The sequence below is a fragment of the Alexandromys fortis genome, unplaced genomic scaffold, assembly GCF_014885135.2.
Source record: "Alexandromys fortis isolate MF-2015 unplaced genomic scaffold, M_Fortis_MF-2015_v1.1 scaffold_341, whole genome shotgun sequence".
Classification (NCBI taxonomy): Eukaryota; Metazoa; Chordata; class Mammalia; order Rodentia; family Cricetidae; genus Alexandromys; species Alexandromys fortis.
Genome location: NW_026068214.1, coordinates 244,100 through 260,708, shown reverse-complemented (window position 1 = coordinate 260,708; position 16,609 = coordinate 244,100). Strand labels below are relative to the sequence as shown.

The window sequence follows — 16,609 nt, the reverse complement described above, 5'->3', positions numbered from 1 at the left end:
ACAGCACAACCATCTCTCCAGCCCATTGATATTCTTTATAGAATAATAAATAATAATGGGGGTTGTGAAATACTAAATATTGCAAATCGAGATAGATACAATTCTTTATAAGAGCTTTAAGGAGATGACAATCTTCTTTTTAGCTAATGTGTACAGACACAACTGTACAATAAATAAAGGCACAGAGCTGTAGTTATATGGAATAGTCAATCATTCTATTGTACAGATATTGTATTGTGTAATTAGCAGAGTAAAAGAACATTTGTCATACAAACTTCACCAAATTCCTTTGTGATTTTTAACTTTAACGACTGAGGGACCATAACACTTTTAACTTTTTTTTTTTAATTGATAAAAGGAGGAAGGGGATTTGAGAGGGAGAGGAAGGGAAATCATTAGAGACGGGTGACCTCCTTGGTCAGAAATTTTGTTAGAAGTGGTTTAGCTGGCAGAACCCAGAATGGGCAGCGGGCTCCTTCAGAAAGAGGACAGACTAAGAAAAACAAATCTTCATATAAGTTGGCCACTCTGCTGAGCTCAGTGCGCTTTAATTCATAACCACCCGATGGGGCGGGTGCTCACGTTCCCATTTTACAGAGAGTAACATCAAACAAGTAAGTGGCGGCCGCGGACCAGAAATAGCCGGCGAGCACGCCCTCCTCTCCGCGTCCAGCCTTGCGGTCGGATTCCGCGCACCGATCCACCTTCCTCCGCCGGACAGTTCCCGGGACTGAGGGATGGCGCTGTCCAGCCCGCGGCCGCCATCCCGCCCGAAGGCTGTGCAGCCCGTCCACCTCCTTGGCGCGCGCGGGCGGCCGTCCCGAGCGGCTCCCGGGTTGCTTAACCTCCACGCGCTGCTAGCTCCAGCTAGGACGGGCGGGAGGCGCCGAGCAGAACCGGCCCGGCCCGGCCCGGCCCGGCCCGGCCCACGGAGAGCCGCTCCTGGTCCCCGGCTCCCTCCTCAGCAGCCGGAGGCCAACGGGTTAAGTAGCCTCACCTGTCCCAGAGGCGGAGCCTGCCCCGGTGACTGACGTCGCGGGCCTCCAACCAGGAAATGGCAGGAAGACGGGGCAGCGCGGAGACTGACTGTTTCTTTCCGCCAATCCCCGCGTAGCTACTTCCGGCCGCGGCCGCGGCGCCCGAGGGAGAGCGACAGGTGGGAGCTACTTTGTTACCTCGACGCCTCCTGCACCGCGGACGCACAAGACTCTCCGAGCCAAGGGTTAGGTTTACTTCGTATTTTGTTCATTCTGGCGGGGTTTCACTTCAGCCCTCCTTTTAACGAGCGATGGAAATTCCCCGGCCCTTTCCCGTCACCTCAGATGGGGGCGGGACGAACAAGCTCCCCACAGGCCAATTGTACCACGCGACGTCCCGTGACAAAATGACCGACAGTCCCTGGCGCCAATTGAGTTCCCCATTGTTAGGGTTCCCCCTGAGTGACCGCCGGGCCGACTAATCCGCTTTAAGGTCGTGAGTCGCTAGTCACGGAGGCCGGCCAATGGGCAGAGGCGAAGACCGGAAGTCGGCGCGGGAGGCGGGCGTTCACAACCGCCTAGGCCTGCGCGGGTCAACGCAGCTTGGGGGCCGAGAGCCAGCTAGCAGCGCGTGACGGCGAGCGTGAGCGACAGCTGGCTGCGGCCAATGGTTCGCGGGCGCCTGGGAGTCGCGACCAGTGATGAGTCGCAGGGGCGGGAGGCAGCAGGTTAGGCAGTGAGAAGTTAGTGGCGCTGCTGGGACGGGGGGGACGGAGACGCTTCTTCCTCCTGCTGCTCCTCACCTTCCTGGGATCCGCCGCGGCGGTGGCCGCGAGTGATTCGGCGGCGGCGGCGGTGTCCCCGGCTCCGCGTGCGAACCATGCTGACGGACAGCGGGGGTGGCGGCACCTCCTTCGAGGAGGATTTGGACTCCGTAGCTCCGCGATCCGCCCCAGCTGGGGCCTCGGAGCCTCCTCCGCCGGGAGGGGTCGGGCTGGGAATCCGCACCGTGAGGCTCTTTGGGGAGGCTGGGCCCGCGCAGGGAGTCGGTGGCGGCGGCGGCGGCGGCGGCGCCACGGGCGGAGGGGACGCGGCGCTGGATTTCAAGTTGGCGGCTGCCGTGCTGAGGACGGGCGGCGGCGCCTCTGGGAGCGACGAGGACGAGGTGTCCGAGGTATAGCTCCAGGACCCTTGTCTCTAACATCGCGTGCGGGAGCCGGGCGATTCTTTGGGCCGGCAGCCGGCGGCTCTGCTCTCCCGCTTCCCGGGTGCAGTGCTGGCTGACAGCGGTCGCCTGTACGACGGCGGTGGCAGCGGGCGCGGGCCTAGCGAGCGCTCTTGCTTGCTCTCCGGCGCGCGTCTGGAGCGGGACGGGTTCCCGTCAGCGCCTGTCGACCCACAATAGGGGAGTTCTTGGCTCGGCGAGCTTCGCGCGGGAACCCGGACTCCGCACGCTGCCTCCCGCCCACCCCGGGTTGGAGATGGGGGAGGGCGGGGTCTTTGGAGCCCGAGTCCCTGCCCTTGGTACTGAGGGAGCCGGAGAAACTGACGGGCGGACGCGGGTAGCTCAGGGAGCCCTCCTTGCTGGTCCTCTGCCTTCCCTGGTGCTTTGCCTGTGCATTTAAGTAGAGCGCTTCTTCTTTTCTCTGTAGTTTGAGGCAGGTGAGTATTAAGTTCTCAGCTTTCACGCTGAAAAGGAGTCACGTGACTGGCTCTTGGATGTTTTGTGAAGTTAGGCAGGAAAAGGAAGTTTCAAGGCATCTTTGAGCTTTGGGATAGCTGGATAGTCGAACGCTGAGGTTTTCAGCCTGGGAGAAGGTGAGGTATCCTACAGACATCTTTTCTTGTGAAGAAAATAAGTCGAGCTTTCATTTCTTTTAGCACATGTGTATATTCCCTTGTGCTCATTTCGGGTGAGAGCAACTTAGGATTGTAGATACTGTCTTTGGTTTCTTGGAGGAAAAGGTGACAAACACATAGTTGTAGCTCTCTGCACACTTTATCGCATGCATATACATGTATGTTACTCTTTTTTTTGGCGGTGGTCAAGAGAGTGCTATACTGTGATGTTTTAAGTGCCCAGAATTATTACTTTTTTAAATTTTGACTATGATTTATTGGATGTTTTAATTTAGCCTGTGAGTTGGTATGTAGACTGTGCCGGCTGAACTTTATGTGATCCTCTCCTGCCTGTATCTCCTTAGTGCTGAATTACAGGTGTGCACCACCATGCCTAGCCAAGTATTTCTTTGTTGGGCCTATGTTAGGCCTGGTTCATTCCTTGTGACTTTAACCTCTGGTCCTGGTGTTAAAGTACAGGAATTTCTGTGTACCATAATCCTGGCTTGTGCATTTGAGAAGAATAAAGAGAAGTTAACTGCAAAGTACAGTTAAACACTGTTATTTCTAGGTCTAAACAGGAGTTTATTTGGACTCAACATTTTACTTTGGGAAAAAAGCTATGTATGTTATCCATCCATATTTTTGAATTTCACTGTAGGGAAATAAATTCTAAGTCAAGATGAGAGAAGAATTTTACTTGGGTAGTTGGTCATTGCAAGAGTCTGTAGCTCCCTTGATTTTGGGTTTGTGGAAGGCTTTATCCATTCAGTCAAACTTGAGCTGAACTCAGAATACATGTCTGTTTAGCTAGGAAATAAAGCAGTGAGTAACTTTAGATTCTAAAGTTTTGTTTCATTTTTCTTTGTAACTTGAAAGGAAGACTGAAAAGGTTGGTTTTGTTCTAAATGTTACAGGAAGGTAGTCTCCTTGATTTTTGGGGGCCACTTTGACATAATTGGTATGAATGAGATTAGAGGTTACTGATTTGCTTTTTAATGAATAGTGTTTAAATTTCTTCACAGATAAAGAGTGCTAGTGAACTTCCAAGTCAAATTCCTTTCTCAGTGTTTGTTTCTGTCACACACACATACAAACACACATTTCATACAATGTGTTAAAGCTATGGGTAAAATCTATACATTTTCACCACTTTATTTATTTTTGAGGTAAGGTCGGTTCTCCCTTTGTCTCTGTCTCATATTTTTGAGGCAGGGTCTTACTGTGTAGCTCTGGCTGGCCTGGACAGGTTGGCCTTGAATTCATAGAGGTCAGCCTGCTTCTGCCTTCCAAGTACTTGAGTGTATGTGCTGCCATGCCTAGCTTCATACTTAAAAATAAAATTTGGACTTATATGTAATAGTGTTTTGCCTATATGGTGTGAACCACTTGAGTGCCTGGTGCCCAAGGAGTACAGAAGAAGGTGTCATGTCCCTGAAACTGGATTTACAGCTGTTGAGCCACCATGTGGGTACTGAGAATTGAACTGAGCAGTCAGTGCTCTTAACCACTGAGCCATTTTTTCAGCCTCAGAACACCTATTCTTTGTTTTTTTTTTTTTTTTGTTTGTTTGTTTGTTTGTTTTTCAAGACAGGGTTTCTCTGTTGACAGCCCTGGCTGTCCTGGAACTCTGTAGACCAGACTGGCCTCAAACTCACTGAGATCCACCTGCCTCTGCTTCCCAAATGCTGGGATTAAAGGTGTGCGCCACTATGCCTGGCCAGAACACCTATTCTTATTCTCCTGTTTACTTATATATTCTGTGCCACCCCCAAAATGAATTTGGGTATGAGTGTATATTCAGATCTTTTTCTCTGTTTGGACAGGGTTATACATTGTAACCCAGGCTGGACTTGTGTGTGTGCTAGGCAGTCTTCTGTCTGTTCCTCCATTATGTCTGATTGGCTGGCTGGCTTTCCTTCTTTTTGTTTTCTTTTAAAAACAACATCAACAACAGAAAGAAAAAAAAACTTTAGTTTTGGAATGTAATCCTCTGAGCTTACAGAGCTTTTTTTGGGGAGATAGGGTGGGGTTCAATGTACATGTAGATTCTTAGTCTGTGGGAAAGGAAAGCTATTTTTGTGGTTTTTCTTTCAGAAAAGAAATTCCTGAAATATTTCATACCAGCAGTAAGTTTCAGGTTCTATAGTCTGTTTTTGTGAATGAAATGAACTGTTTGCTTAAGTAAGTTACTTACCTTTTCTATTTTCTCTTTTATGAGCTATCTTGTTGCTTTGAAAGGGATAACATAATATTCTTAGAAAATTACTAACCTATGAAGTATTTGATGAATAATAATAAAATCCTAATTTTCATATTTCCTAAATTATTTAAGATACAATGAATTAGTTGTTACATAGTTGGAAGTGGAGATTGTCTTTTTCCCCATTTGGGGCAGAACGTAAGAAATTAGAAATAAAAGACCCAGTATTGTCTTTGCTGGTTACGTTGAAAGGTCCTGTAGTTTGAGGAGGGGATAGGACTGTTACTATTAGTAAATTTTTCTTTTTTTCTCCTAATCTTATCTATTATTATTACTATTATTCTGTGCATACATAATGCATGTGTGTTCAATAATATTCCTCTGGATGTTGTAGGCAATTTGTGGAAGTCAATTCTCTCTACTATTATGAGTTCTGGGGTTTGAACTGAGGTGGTTGGGCTAGATGTGCTTGTTTGCAACTGCTGAGCCATCTCACCAGCCTCCATACATTTTTTTTAAAATACAAAAATTATATTATCTTAGTGAATACCATCATTCAGGTATTTGTTTAGTGGCGCTGAGGATTAAACCCAGGGCCTTGCATATGCTAGCAGTATTCGCTAATTACACCCCTAGCATCTCTTTGTAAGATTTGAGATAGGTGCTTACTAAATTGCTCAGGCTAACTTTGAACTTGCTCTTTAGTAGGGATTAAACCTTTTGGGGTTTTTTGTTATTGTTGTTTTTGTTTTTTCTTTTCTTCTCTCTCTCTCTCTCTCTTTTTTTTTTTTTTTGAGATAGTCTCACTGTGAAGCCCTGGCTGTCCTGAATGTCCTAAAACTTCATGGAGATCCACCTACCTCTGCTTTGCAAGTGCTGGGATTCCCAAGTGCCTAGGCCACCACACTGGACTTAAAACTTTTAATACTTCTGCTTCAGCCTCAGTATTAAAAGGTCAATGCCACCAGATCTAACTATTATGTATGGTTTTAAATATTGAGAATATCTGTTTTGTATTTCTTCAGGGTTATTGAATCTCTTCCTTCTCCACATAAATCCTTGACTAGAGGAGTCAGAACTTGCATTTGATAATAGAGATCAGGTTAAAAATTTCTTAGAGCTAGGTAAATTCAGTGAGTTGGGAGAATGAGTCAGAAGAATCAGGAGCCAATCCCAGTTTCATAGCAGAGCTAGCCTGAGCTACAGCTACATGAGAACCTGTCTCAAACAAAACCCATATAAGTCTATTTAAATTATCTTTTAAAGATTTATTTGTATGTATATGTGTGCCTGTATGCTAAATTTGTGGTTCTTTTAGAATCCCTAGAACTGGAAGGCAGTTCTGAGCAGTTCATTGTGGATTCTAGGATCTGAATTCAAGTCCTCTGTAAGAGTAGTCCATGCTCTTAACCACTAACTAAGCCATCTCTTCTTACAAACCAGTTTATTTTTTTAACATTATTTTACGTTCATGAGTGTTTTGTTTGTGTGCAATGCCCAACAGAAGCCAGATGAAGACATTGGAACTCCTTGGGACTGGAGTTATTACAGACAGCTTTGAGCCACCATATAGATTCTGGGAATTGAGCCTAGATCCTCTGGAACAGCAGTCATTCTTAACCACTGAACCATCTTTCCAGCTCACAAACCATTTTTTGTTTGTTTGTTTTTTTTGAGACAGGTCTCACTATGTAGCTTTGACTGTTCTGGCACTCACCGTGTGAGCTGGCTTCAGACTCACAGAGACCCCTCTGCCTCTGCTTCCTAGTGCTGGGATCAAAGGAGTGCATCATTACGCCCAATTGCAAACCAGTTTTTGAATGTAAATTTTAGAGTGATAGATACCTCTGCCCTTTTAATAGGTTCGAAGAAAAAATTCCTAAAGAAAGGACTTTTTAGTTTGATATTTTTAAGTTATCTCTCATAAGAGTATACATATATTATATTTGAATAATTTGTGGCAGCTTTTAAAATTATAAAAAATGGTGTACTTACAAATAAGCTTTAATACCAGGCAGACAGATTTCTGAGTTCAAAGTCAGCCTGGTCTGTATACTATATATTGAGCTTCTGACCAACCAGGGCTACACAGTGAAAGAAAAAAGAAACTATGGGGGGCGGGGAGAGGAATTATTATGGGGCTTAAGGTATAGCTCAGTGGTAGAGTAGAACTCTTGACTAATGCACATCTATCTCTGGGTTCAAACTCCATTAAAGGGAAAAAAGGTTAAAATTATTATAAACTAAACAGTTTCATGAAGAAAAATCAGCAGTCTAGATAGAAAAGATAATATAGAAAGTAAAAGCACAAAGATACTGAATATGGACCTGAAAGTTATAGCAGAAGCTTTGTAGGAATTTTTTTCTCTTTCTGAAAATTACTTTTAGATTCAAAAGCACAGGCTAGATAGTTAGGTCAGTAGTTAAGTCAAAACCACAGATCATAGAGAGGTTTTTCTTTTTCCTCCACTGGCAAAAGAGCTAGTTAATTTCCTTTATAGTTATTTAGTTATTTATTACATAATACAGAGCAGAGTTTTTTAGTAGCATACTGACATTTTGGGCCAGATTCTTTGTTGTGAGGTCTCTCCTATGCATTAGCAACATCTGTATCTATCCACTAGATGCCAGTAGAAACCACATAATTGAGATAGACCCAAATTCTTCAATCATATGATGCCTCCTGGGAACAAAATTACTCTTGCTTGAGAACCGCTAGTATAGACGTCACACTTGTCAGGGATGGCAATTTTGTCATGAATACTCTGTATTCAAACTTTAGGTAAACAAGGTGACTCACTGCTTTTAATAGCATCTCAAGGCTTACACATAACCTGAACAAGAGAGAAATAGAAGGTACTGAAAAGTTCAATATAAGTTTATTGGTTAAAATAACTTTAAATATTTTCAAAAAGTTTACCTCGTTTTCATGAAAGTCAACATACAAAAATTGTTATGAGGACTTTTAGTGTGTTCAAGACAGAAAGGGTTTTATTATATAAATACCAGTGATAAAATAGGAAATATAACTTTGTATTCTAGTGTGTAAATTTTGGAGACATTGGAAATATTAAATGAAGAGGCTATGTGGAATTACTGTAACTGTTCTTTACTTCAAGAGTATCAATCTTGGACAATATTGTTCTGTAAAGCAGTAAGACAGCATATAAATTAATGCATTGCATGTAATTATGTGCGCTATGAATTTAGAGCAATGTAGAACCAGTTAGTGTGAGTGGAAGAAGACTGTATTGTGAAACGAAGTATGAGAGTTGTTTTTGTTTTTGTTTTTTAAAAAGCGTATTTAAACACATAACATGTAGTTCATAAATATAATAAAGGACAAGTAATGAATTCCTGTTTTCATTTTTTTTAATGTTCTTTTAGAAAATTGTGTGTGTGAGAAATCGGAGGGAAGAAAGGAGAGAAAGGATGAGGAAGGAAATCCATGACCCATTCCTGAATGTGAAGGTCAGTGGACAACTTTTGGAAGTTGGTTCTCTTTTTCCACTTGGAGATCTGAATCCAATGCAGGTGTTAGGTTTGTGTGGCAGTGTTTTTATCTGCATAGCCGTCTTTGTTGTCCCTGTCTCCCTTTTTGAGACAGTGTCACATATACAGTCTAGGTTAGCCTGGAACTTAGAATTGTTGTGCCTTTAATCCTTAAATGCTGGGATTACAGGTGTCTATCCCGTTTCTTTTTCCCTCAGTTCCTTTCTTCCATTGTAGTTTAGGATGACTTTGAACCTGTGCTCCTCCTCCTGGAGCTACAGGTGTGGACAATCACCCAGCTCTCTAGTCTTGGAGGAGGCACAGGGTCTTGCTTTGTAGCCCAGTCTTAACTGTCCTGAAACTCCATATGTAAACCAGGCCAACCTCAAATTCAGAGGTCCTCCTGTCTCCTTAGTGTTGGGATTAAAGTCACCATGCCCAGCCTAGCTTCGAACTCCTTCAGCTTTGGGAATGGAATTACAGACAGGGACGTGCTATCATGCCCAGCCTTGGATGGTTGTGAATAATGCTGCTGTGACATAGGTGAACAAATATCTCGTTTAGATACTGTCTTCCATTTTTTGGATATATGACCAGAAGTGAAATTTTTTTTTTTTTTTTTTGAGACAAGGTTTCTCTGTAGCTTTGGAGCATGTCCTGGAACTAGCTAGCTCTTATAGACCAGGCTGGCCTCGCACTCATAAAGATCCGCCTGCCTCTGCTTCCCAGTGCTGGGATTAAGAAATTCTTTTTTTAAAAGATTTATTTATGTATCTATTTTCTATATGAGTGCTCTATCTGCATGTACATCCTCATGTTGGAAGATACTTGATACATTATAGATGTATAATGTTACTGTGTGGCTTGGAACTCAGCTACTGATCTTTTGGCATTGTTTGCTCATTCGTTCTTTGGCTTTTTTCAAGACTTTTAATCTTAAATATGTGTCTGTGGAGTCTGATTGTGAGTGTTTGTGTCAGTGGAGGCCAGACACATCAAATTTCTCTTGAGCTGGAGTTAGAGGTGTTTCTAAGGTGGGTGCTAGGAATAGAACTCTGATCTGCAAGAGTGGTATGTGCTCTTAACCACTCAGTCATCTCTCTAGTTCTTCTGTTTATTCATTTTTTACAGAAGAAACTGTTTAGTGGGTGGGACTTCTTCATGAACTCATCTTTCATAAGAAGATTCCATAGTTCTAGGCTGGGAATGTATCTCAGTTGGTAGAGTGCTTGACTAGTATAATAGGAAAATCTGGGTTTATCCCAGCATAGCATTAAACCAAGCTTGGTGGTGCAAGGTTATAATTTCAGTACTTGGGAGGTAGAGGCAGGAGGATCAGAAGCTGAAGGTTGTCCTCAGTGCATACTGAGTTAAGAGTTAGAAGACAGTGGGGGCTACAATGGACCCCATCCCAAAAGAAAGATAAAAATAAAAGAATTCTAAAGGTCCCTGCCCATGACTTAGAATACATGGAAGCTAAGGCAAGAAGATCAGAGAATGCCCAGGCTAGCCTGACCTATACATTAAGGAATTGAAAGATAAAGGTGGATGAGGAGATAGCTTTAAAGTGTTTGCCAGGCAAGCATGGCATTCTGAGTTAGATCCCCAATATCCACGTAAAAAGCCAGAAGTGGCCGTGTGTGTGTTTATAATTCTACCCTGGGGATGCCAAGACGGGTAAATCCCTTGGAGCTTGCTGGCTGCTACTTAGCCAGCCTAGCCTAGCCTAACTTAATTGGCTATTATTCCCAGGCCACAGTGAGGCCCTTTTGTCAAAAAACAAAAAACAAAAAAACAAAACAAAACAAAAAAAACCCAAACCAACAAAACACCAAGGTGTATGATGCCTGAGCAGGAAGGGCATCTAAGATTGTTCTCTGACCTCCACCTCTTAACTTCCCTTCCTAAGCAGCTGCTCTTTTGTAGAGTACTAACCTAGTGTGCAAGGATCCCTGGGTTTAATCTCCATATAAACTAGACTTGATGATGTACACCTATAATCTCAGCACTTGGGGGTAGAGGCAGGAGAATCTGAAATTCAAGGTTGTTCTTAGCTACATAGTGAGTTACACAAGACCCTGCCTTAAGGTAAAACAAAACAAGAATTGGTGATCAATATCTTAGTGGTCTAGTACTCTCATATCCTGTGCAAGGCCAAAGATCTGTTGTCTTTGTAAAAAGAAAACAGAAAAAGTCTTTCAAGAGGTTAAGTCCTTGATAACTTATTTAAGATTTCTGGTAAAATGGTTGCTGTCAAACCTGATGACCTGAGTTCAATTCCTAGAACCTGTGTGTGGAAGGAGAGAACTGATTTGCACAGTTGTCTTTTGACTTGCAATGTATACTATGGGACACAGAACACACACAGAGCAAAAAAAAAAAAATTTAGTTAAAATGAATTTTGGTTGGTTAAATATCCACCCATCTGTTCAGGGAACTGAAACCTAGGGTCTTGGACATCCCAGGAGAGTGCTCTGTGAATGAGCTATATCCCTAATTTTTTTTTTTAAGGTATCATTTCATATTGTAGTATTGTCCAGGCTGTCCTGGAATTTACAGCAATCCTGTTTCAGCTTCCCAAGTGTTGGGACTATAGGCATAGCAACGATGCCTAACTCCCAGCTTGCTTTCTTTTTCTTTGTGGCACTTAGAATTCCAGCTCTCAGCTCAGGCTGTCCTTGAACTCAGTTCTAGCGAACTTTGAATTTCCTGCCTCAACTTCCTAGGTATCTGAGATTACAGGATTATACCACCAGGCCTTGCCTGATGGTATTTTTGAGTAGATTTATTTATTTAAGATCATCTTATTTGTTAAGCTTTATGCTAGGTTTTAGATGAAAAAAATATTTTCTGCTCTTACGGAAATCAGTATTTTTCAGTAATAGGACTATTTCAAGGAATGAGAAAACTTTACTTTTACCTGTCCGTTTAAACTCCTTTCAATATTAATAAGTTATATTGTGTGTCCCAGGAATGTTGCAATTTAATTACCTTGTCATATTTAATTTTGTTATGGCTTTGTGACAATCCAAGATATCAAATTCAATGTATAATTCTTGTTGTGCATTAATTGGATGATCCCCCCTCCCCAAAGGTAGGGTTTGAGTCTTTACTTGAGGCCATGGATGGACATTAAGAGGTGGACCTACCTATGGGCTAGAGATGGCTTGGTAGTTAAGAGCATGGATTGCACCGGGCTGTGGTGTCACACATATTTAATCCCAGCACTCTTGAGGCAGAGGCAGGCAGATCTCTGTGAGTTCGAGGTCAGCCTGGTCTACAAGAGCTAGTTCCAGGACAGGCTCCAAAGCTACAGAGAAACCCTGTCTCGAAAAAAATTTTTTTTTCACAACACGCTATAGGACTCTATTTTTAAGTAATGTCCAGAATAGGCAGATCCACAGGGACTAGGCAGGGGTCACAGCTTCGAGGGGCTCAGGGAGGGGGATGGGCCATGGGTTTTCTCCGGGGATAGTTTCCTTCTGGGATGAGAGGACGGCTCTGCAGTGTGCAGTGGTGATGGTCACACAACAGTTTGAATGTGTAAATACTAGGAACTACTAGTTCCTCTGACTTGAGATGGTTAATTTTATGTTATGTGGATTACACCACAAAGAATGCAAAGTGGGAAGGGATGCTTTTCCTTTTATTATTTTATTCTAATTTGGCCTGGCCTGTATGTACCACCATGCTTGATTTACAAGGTACTGGGGATGGGACCAGCGTCCTTATGCGTATTAGGCAAGCCCTTAACCAACTGAATTACACCTCCAGCTCTTTTATTTATTCTTGTTCACCCAAGACAGGGTTTTGCTATGTAGCCCTGGGTAGTCTGGAACTCTACTACTACTGGGTAGCCTTGAGTTTGCAGCAAGTCTTCAGCCTCTGTCTTCTCAGTGCTAGCCAACAGCAGACTAGGCTGATAACTTCAGGAAAACAAAAGTCAAAGAAACAAGCGTCCCCAGAGCAAGATATAGGAGCAGCCCTTCAAGGGTCCTAAAGCTAGCCTTGCCCTCAGCTGACAGATGGCCTCTCTCATAGTCTCAGTCTCTCTCTCTCTCTCTCTCTCTCTCTCTCTCTCTCTCTCTCTCTCTCTCTCTCTCTCTCTGTGTGTGTGTGTGTGTGTGGTTTTTCAAGACAGGGTTTCTCTTTCATAGCTCTGACTGTCTTGGAACTTGCTTTGTAAACCAGGCTGGCCTCGAACTCAGAGCTCCACCTGCCTCTGCATCTCCAAGTGCTGGAATTAAAGGCGCCACCACACCCAGGCCTACTGGCCTGTCTCTTAATGGGTCTCTCTGGTGTCAATGCTGCTGAAGCTACTTCTTTTTTTTTTTTCCATATTTATTGAGCTCTACATTTTTCTCTGCTCCCCTCCCTGCTTCTCCCGCTCCCCCTCCAACCCTCCCCCAAGGTCCCCATGCTCCCAATTTACTCAGGAGATCTTGTCTTTTTATACTTTCTACTTCCCATGTAGTTTATATCTATGTAAGTCTTTCTTAGTGTCCATATTGCTGTCTAAGTTCTCTGGGATTGTGATTTGTAGGCTGGCTTTCTTTGCTTTATGCTTAAAAACCACCTATGAGTGAGTACATGTGATAATTGTTTTTCTGTGTCTGGGATACTCAAAATAATGTTTTCTAGTTCCACCCATTTTCCTGAAAAATTCAAGCTGTCGTTATTTTTTTCTGCTGTGTAGTACTCCATTGTGTAAATGTACCACATTTTTTTTTTAATCCATTCTTCGATCGAGGGGCATTTAGGTTGTTTCTAGGTTCTGGCTATGACAAACAAAGCTGCTACGAACATAATTGAGCACATGTCCTTGTGGCACGATTGAGCCTCTTTTGAATATATACCCAAAAGTGGTATTATTGGGTCTTGAGGAAGGTTGTTTCCTAATTTTCTGAGAAATCGCCACACTGACATCCAAAGGGGTTGTACCAGTTTGCATTCCCACCAGCAATGTAGAAGTGTTCGCTTTTCCCCACAATCTCTTCAGCTTAAGTTATCATTAGTGTTTTTGATCTTGGCCATTCTTACAGGTGTGAAGATGAAATCTCATAGTTGTTTTGATTTGCATTCCTCTGATGACTAAGGATGTTGAACATTTCCTTAAGTGTCTTTCAGCCATTTTAGACCTCTGTTGAGAGTTCTTTGTTTAAGTCTGTACTCCATTTTTTTTTTATTGGATTATGTGATCTTTTGGTGTCCAATTTCTTGAGTTCTTTGTATATTTTGGAGATCAGACCTCTGTCTGATGTGGGGTTAGTGAAGATCTTTTCCCATCGATTTTTTTTTAATTTTTTTAAAGAAGAGCATGGATTGCTCTTCCAGAAGTCCTGAACTTCATTCCCAGCAATCACATGGTAGCTCAAAGCCATCTATAGTGGGATCTAATGCCCTGCCCTCTTCTGGTGTGCAGACATACACGCAAGTAGAACACTCATACATAAAATAAATAAATTTTTTAAAAAAGAGGTGAACTTACAAGGATAATAATTTAAAATAAAAGCATTCCTACTCAGTTATCATGGATTATTATCTTGTGTCTTGTGCTCATATTTTAACAAAAGTCCAACTACTTATAACTCTTATTTACTCTGTGGTGGGGGCAGGAGTATGCCATGACATGCATGTGGAGGACAGAGGAAAACTTCAGAGTGAGCACTCACTTTGTACCCTGTCGTGGCAGGGTCTCTTTTTTGTGCTGCTGCACTGTGTCCTGCAAGCTAGTTGTCCCACGAGTTTCTGAGTAATTCTTCTGTCTCTGCCTCATGTCTGGCTTTTCACTTGGGTTCAGGGAGTTTAACCCTGATTGACAGACTTGCATGGCCAAATGCAGTTTGTACTTTTGTCTGCTAAGCCACTCCCTTAATGTCCTATACACTGTACCAGCATATTCTACCTTTGCCATTTTCAGGTCCCTCTAATGAGAACATTCTCCTTAAGATATCCATGTAGCTTCCCTCTTTTCTTTATCTTAAGTAATTTTTATCTGGGGGTGATACTACTTGATATCTTTGGCCTGTTGTTTAGTGTCTTTGATGTAGCTTTGACTTGATTACTTTTTAACACTGAGCTACAAACATCAGCAGCCTGATACCCCCATTATTTAAGTTATTTAAATTTTTTCTGTGTAGCCAGCCCTTGGCTGGTCTTGTGCTTCCTTTGTATCCCAGGCTAGTCTCACACTCTCATTCCTTAACCTCTGCGCTGGGATTACAGGTGTGTACTATCATTCCCAGATTCCTTTAAGAGACCTTCCAACTATCTTTTGCTTGTTTTTTGTAAATATCTCAGACTCCAGTTCTAAAACTGAAACAGTCATTTCCTTCTTCCATCTATTCTGTTCCTTCCTCCTTTTGTGTGTGCGTGTGATACTGGACATTAAATCCATGGCTTTGGGCATCATCCTAAGCAGGTGCTTTAGCAATGAGCTACATACTCAGCCTCATCATCTTTATAAGTAGCATTGCCCTTGCTTGTTGGTTTCTGGCTGCCCAGCTAGCTTAGACCTGAAATAATCACACAGAAACTATTAATTAAATCACTGCTTGACCCATTAGCTCTAGCTTCTTATTGGCTAACTCTTACATATTAATTTAACTCGTTTTTATTAATCTGTATATCACTGCAAGGTTGTGGCCTACCAGCAAAGTTTCAGCCTATCTCTGGCGGCTCCGTGGCCTCTCTCTGACTCTGCTCTTCTTTCTCCCAGCATTCAGCTTAGTTTTCTCCTAAGTTCTGCGCTCTCAACAGGCTAAGCCAGTTTTCCTTACTCATTAATGGTAATCACAGCATACAGAGGGAAATCCCACATCATTGTAACTCATTGCCTTAACCCAAGTCATAGCTCACACTGCTGCTACTACTCACTGTAGACATTTTATTCCTTTTTCTGTATTCTCACTTCTGCTGTAAATGAAACTTATCTTTCATCTATACTATAATTGTCTGTCTGCCTTTAATCTTAGTTTCTAGATCTTTACCCTGATATCAGAGTAAATTCTCTTTTACTAAAATATTACTCATTTTAACCTGTAGTTCAAGAGCTGTGGAGACTGAGGTAATGGGGATTGCTGCTAGCATAGGCTGTTGAATATTCCCCTCTCAAAGAAAAAATATTTTTCATAGCATACACAATTATTTTGGATTTTGCTTTTGTTATCTTTACAGACTAATCCTCACTGATCTCCATTTGCTTTTTATATTTGAGCCATACCAAATTGCTATAGTTCTGAACACCAAGATTTTGTATGTTCTAGAGTATTTACTTTCACTACTTTGACTTCCAGAATCATAGTAATAACTATGATATGTTGAGGTCTCATTTCCACTGTACTAAAATGCTTCCTTATATATTCTAAAAACCAACCTTGTAGGTACCATATAAGAAAAATTATGGTTCTTAATTTGCATATGAGGAAACAAATACAATATATAACATACACAAACTTATATAGTTAGTTAATGTTAGTGCTATGTTTTTCCTTTTCTTTTTTGAAGATGTATGTATTTATTATGTGTGCAGTGTTCATGCATGCATTTCTGCCAGAAGAGGGCACCAGATCTCATTTCAGATGGATGTGACCCATCTTGTAGTTGCTGAGAATTAAACTCAGGACCTCCAGAAGAACATTCAGTGCTCTTAACCTCTGAGCCTTCTCTCCAGTGCCTTGAGGCAGGATTTCTATAACACAGCCCAGGCTAGCCTTGAACTTGACATATTCTTCCTTAGCTTCTGACTAGGATATAGATGTGTACTCCTATATCCAGCAAAAGTCAGTATTTGACCTGATTCAGACCTTTGGGTTTTAAAATTTGTTTATATACTTTTCTTTTGCCAAGGGGGTTCAGTTGAGACAAAGCCTCTCTACATAACCCCATTTGTCCTAAAACTCATTATGTAAACCAGGCTGGCCTTGAACTCAAAAGATGTGCCTGCCTCTGTCTCTAGAATGCTGGAATTAAAGGCATGTGTCACCATGCTCAGCTGTGTACTTGATTATAGCCAGTAGGCTGAGGAGCTTCTTTTTATATAGCTACTGTTTCTCTCTCTCTCTCTCTCTCTCTCTCTCTCTCTCTCTCTCTCTCTCTC

General features: G+C 42.5%; 1 protein-coding gene across 6 annotated transcripts in view; it reads left to right on the top strand.

Annotated features, from left to right (window-relative positions):
- Window positions 1-341: 341 nt before the first annotated feature.
- Ankhd1 (ankyrin repeat and KH domain containing 1) overlaps window positions 342-16,609 on the top strand; it is a 118,185-nt gene continuing 101,917 nt past the window's right edge. For 2 of the 6 annotated variants that reach the window (XM_050130374.1, XM_050130373.1), the window contains exon 1: window positions 344-2,151. In XM_050130374.1, the coding sequence (XP_049986331.1) occupies window positions 1,858-2,151 (294 nt within the window). In that variant the 5' untranslated portion in view covers window positions 344-1,857. Of the gene's footprint in view, window positions 2,152-16,609 lie in introns of all 6 variants that reach the window. The other 4 variants (XM_050130378.1, XM_050130377.1, XM_050130375.1 and 1 more) reach the window with 3 other exon arrangements.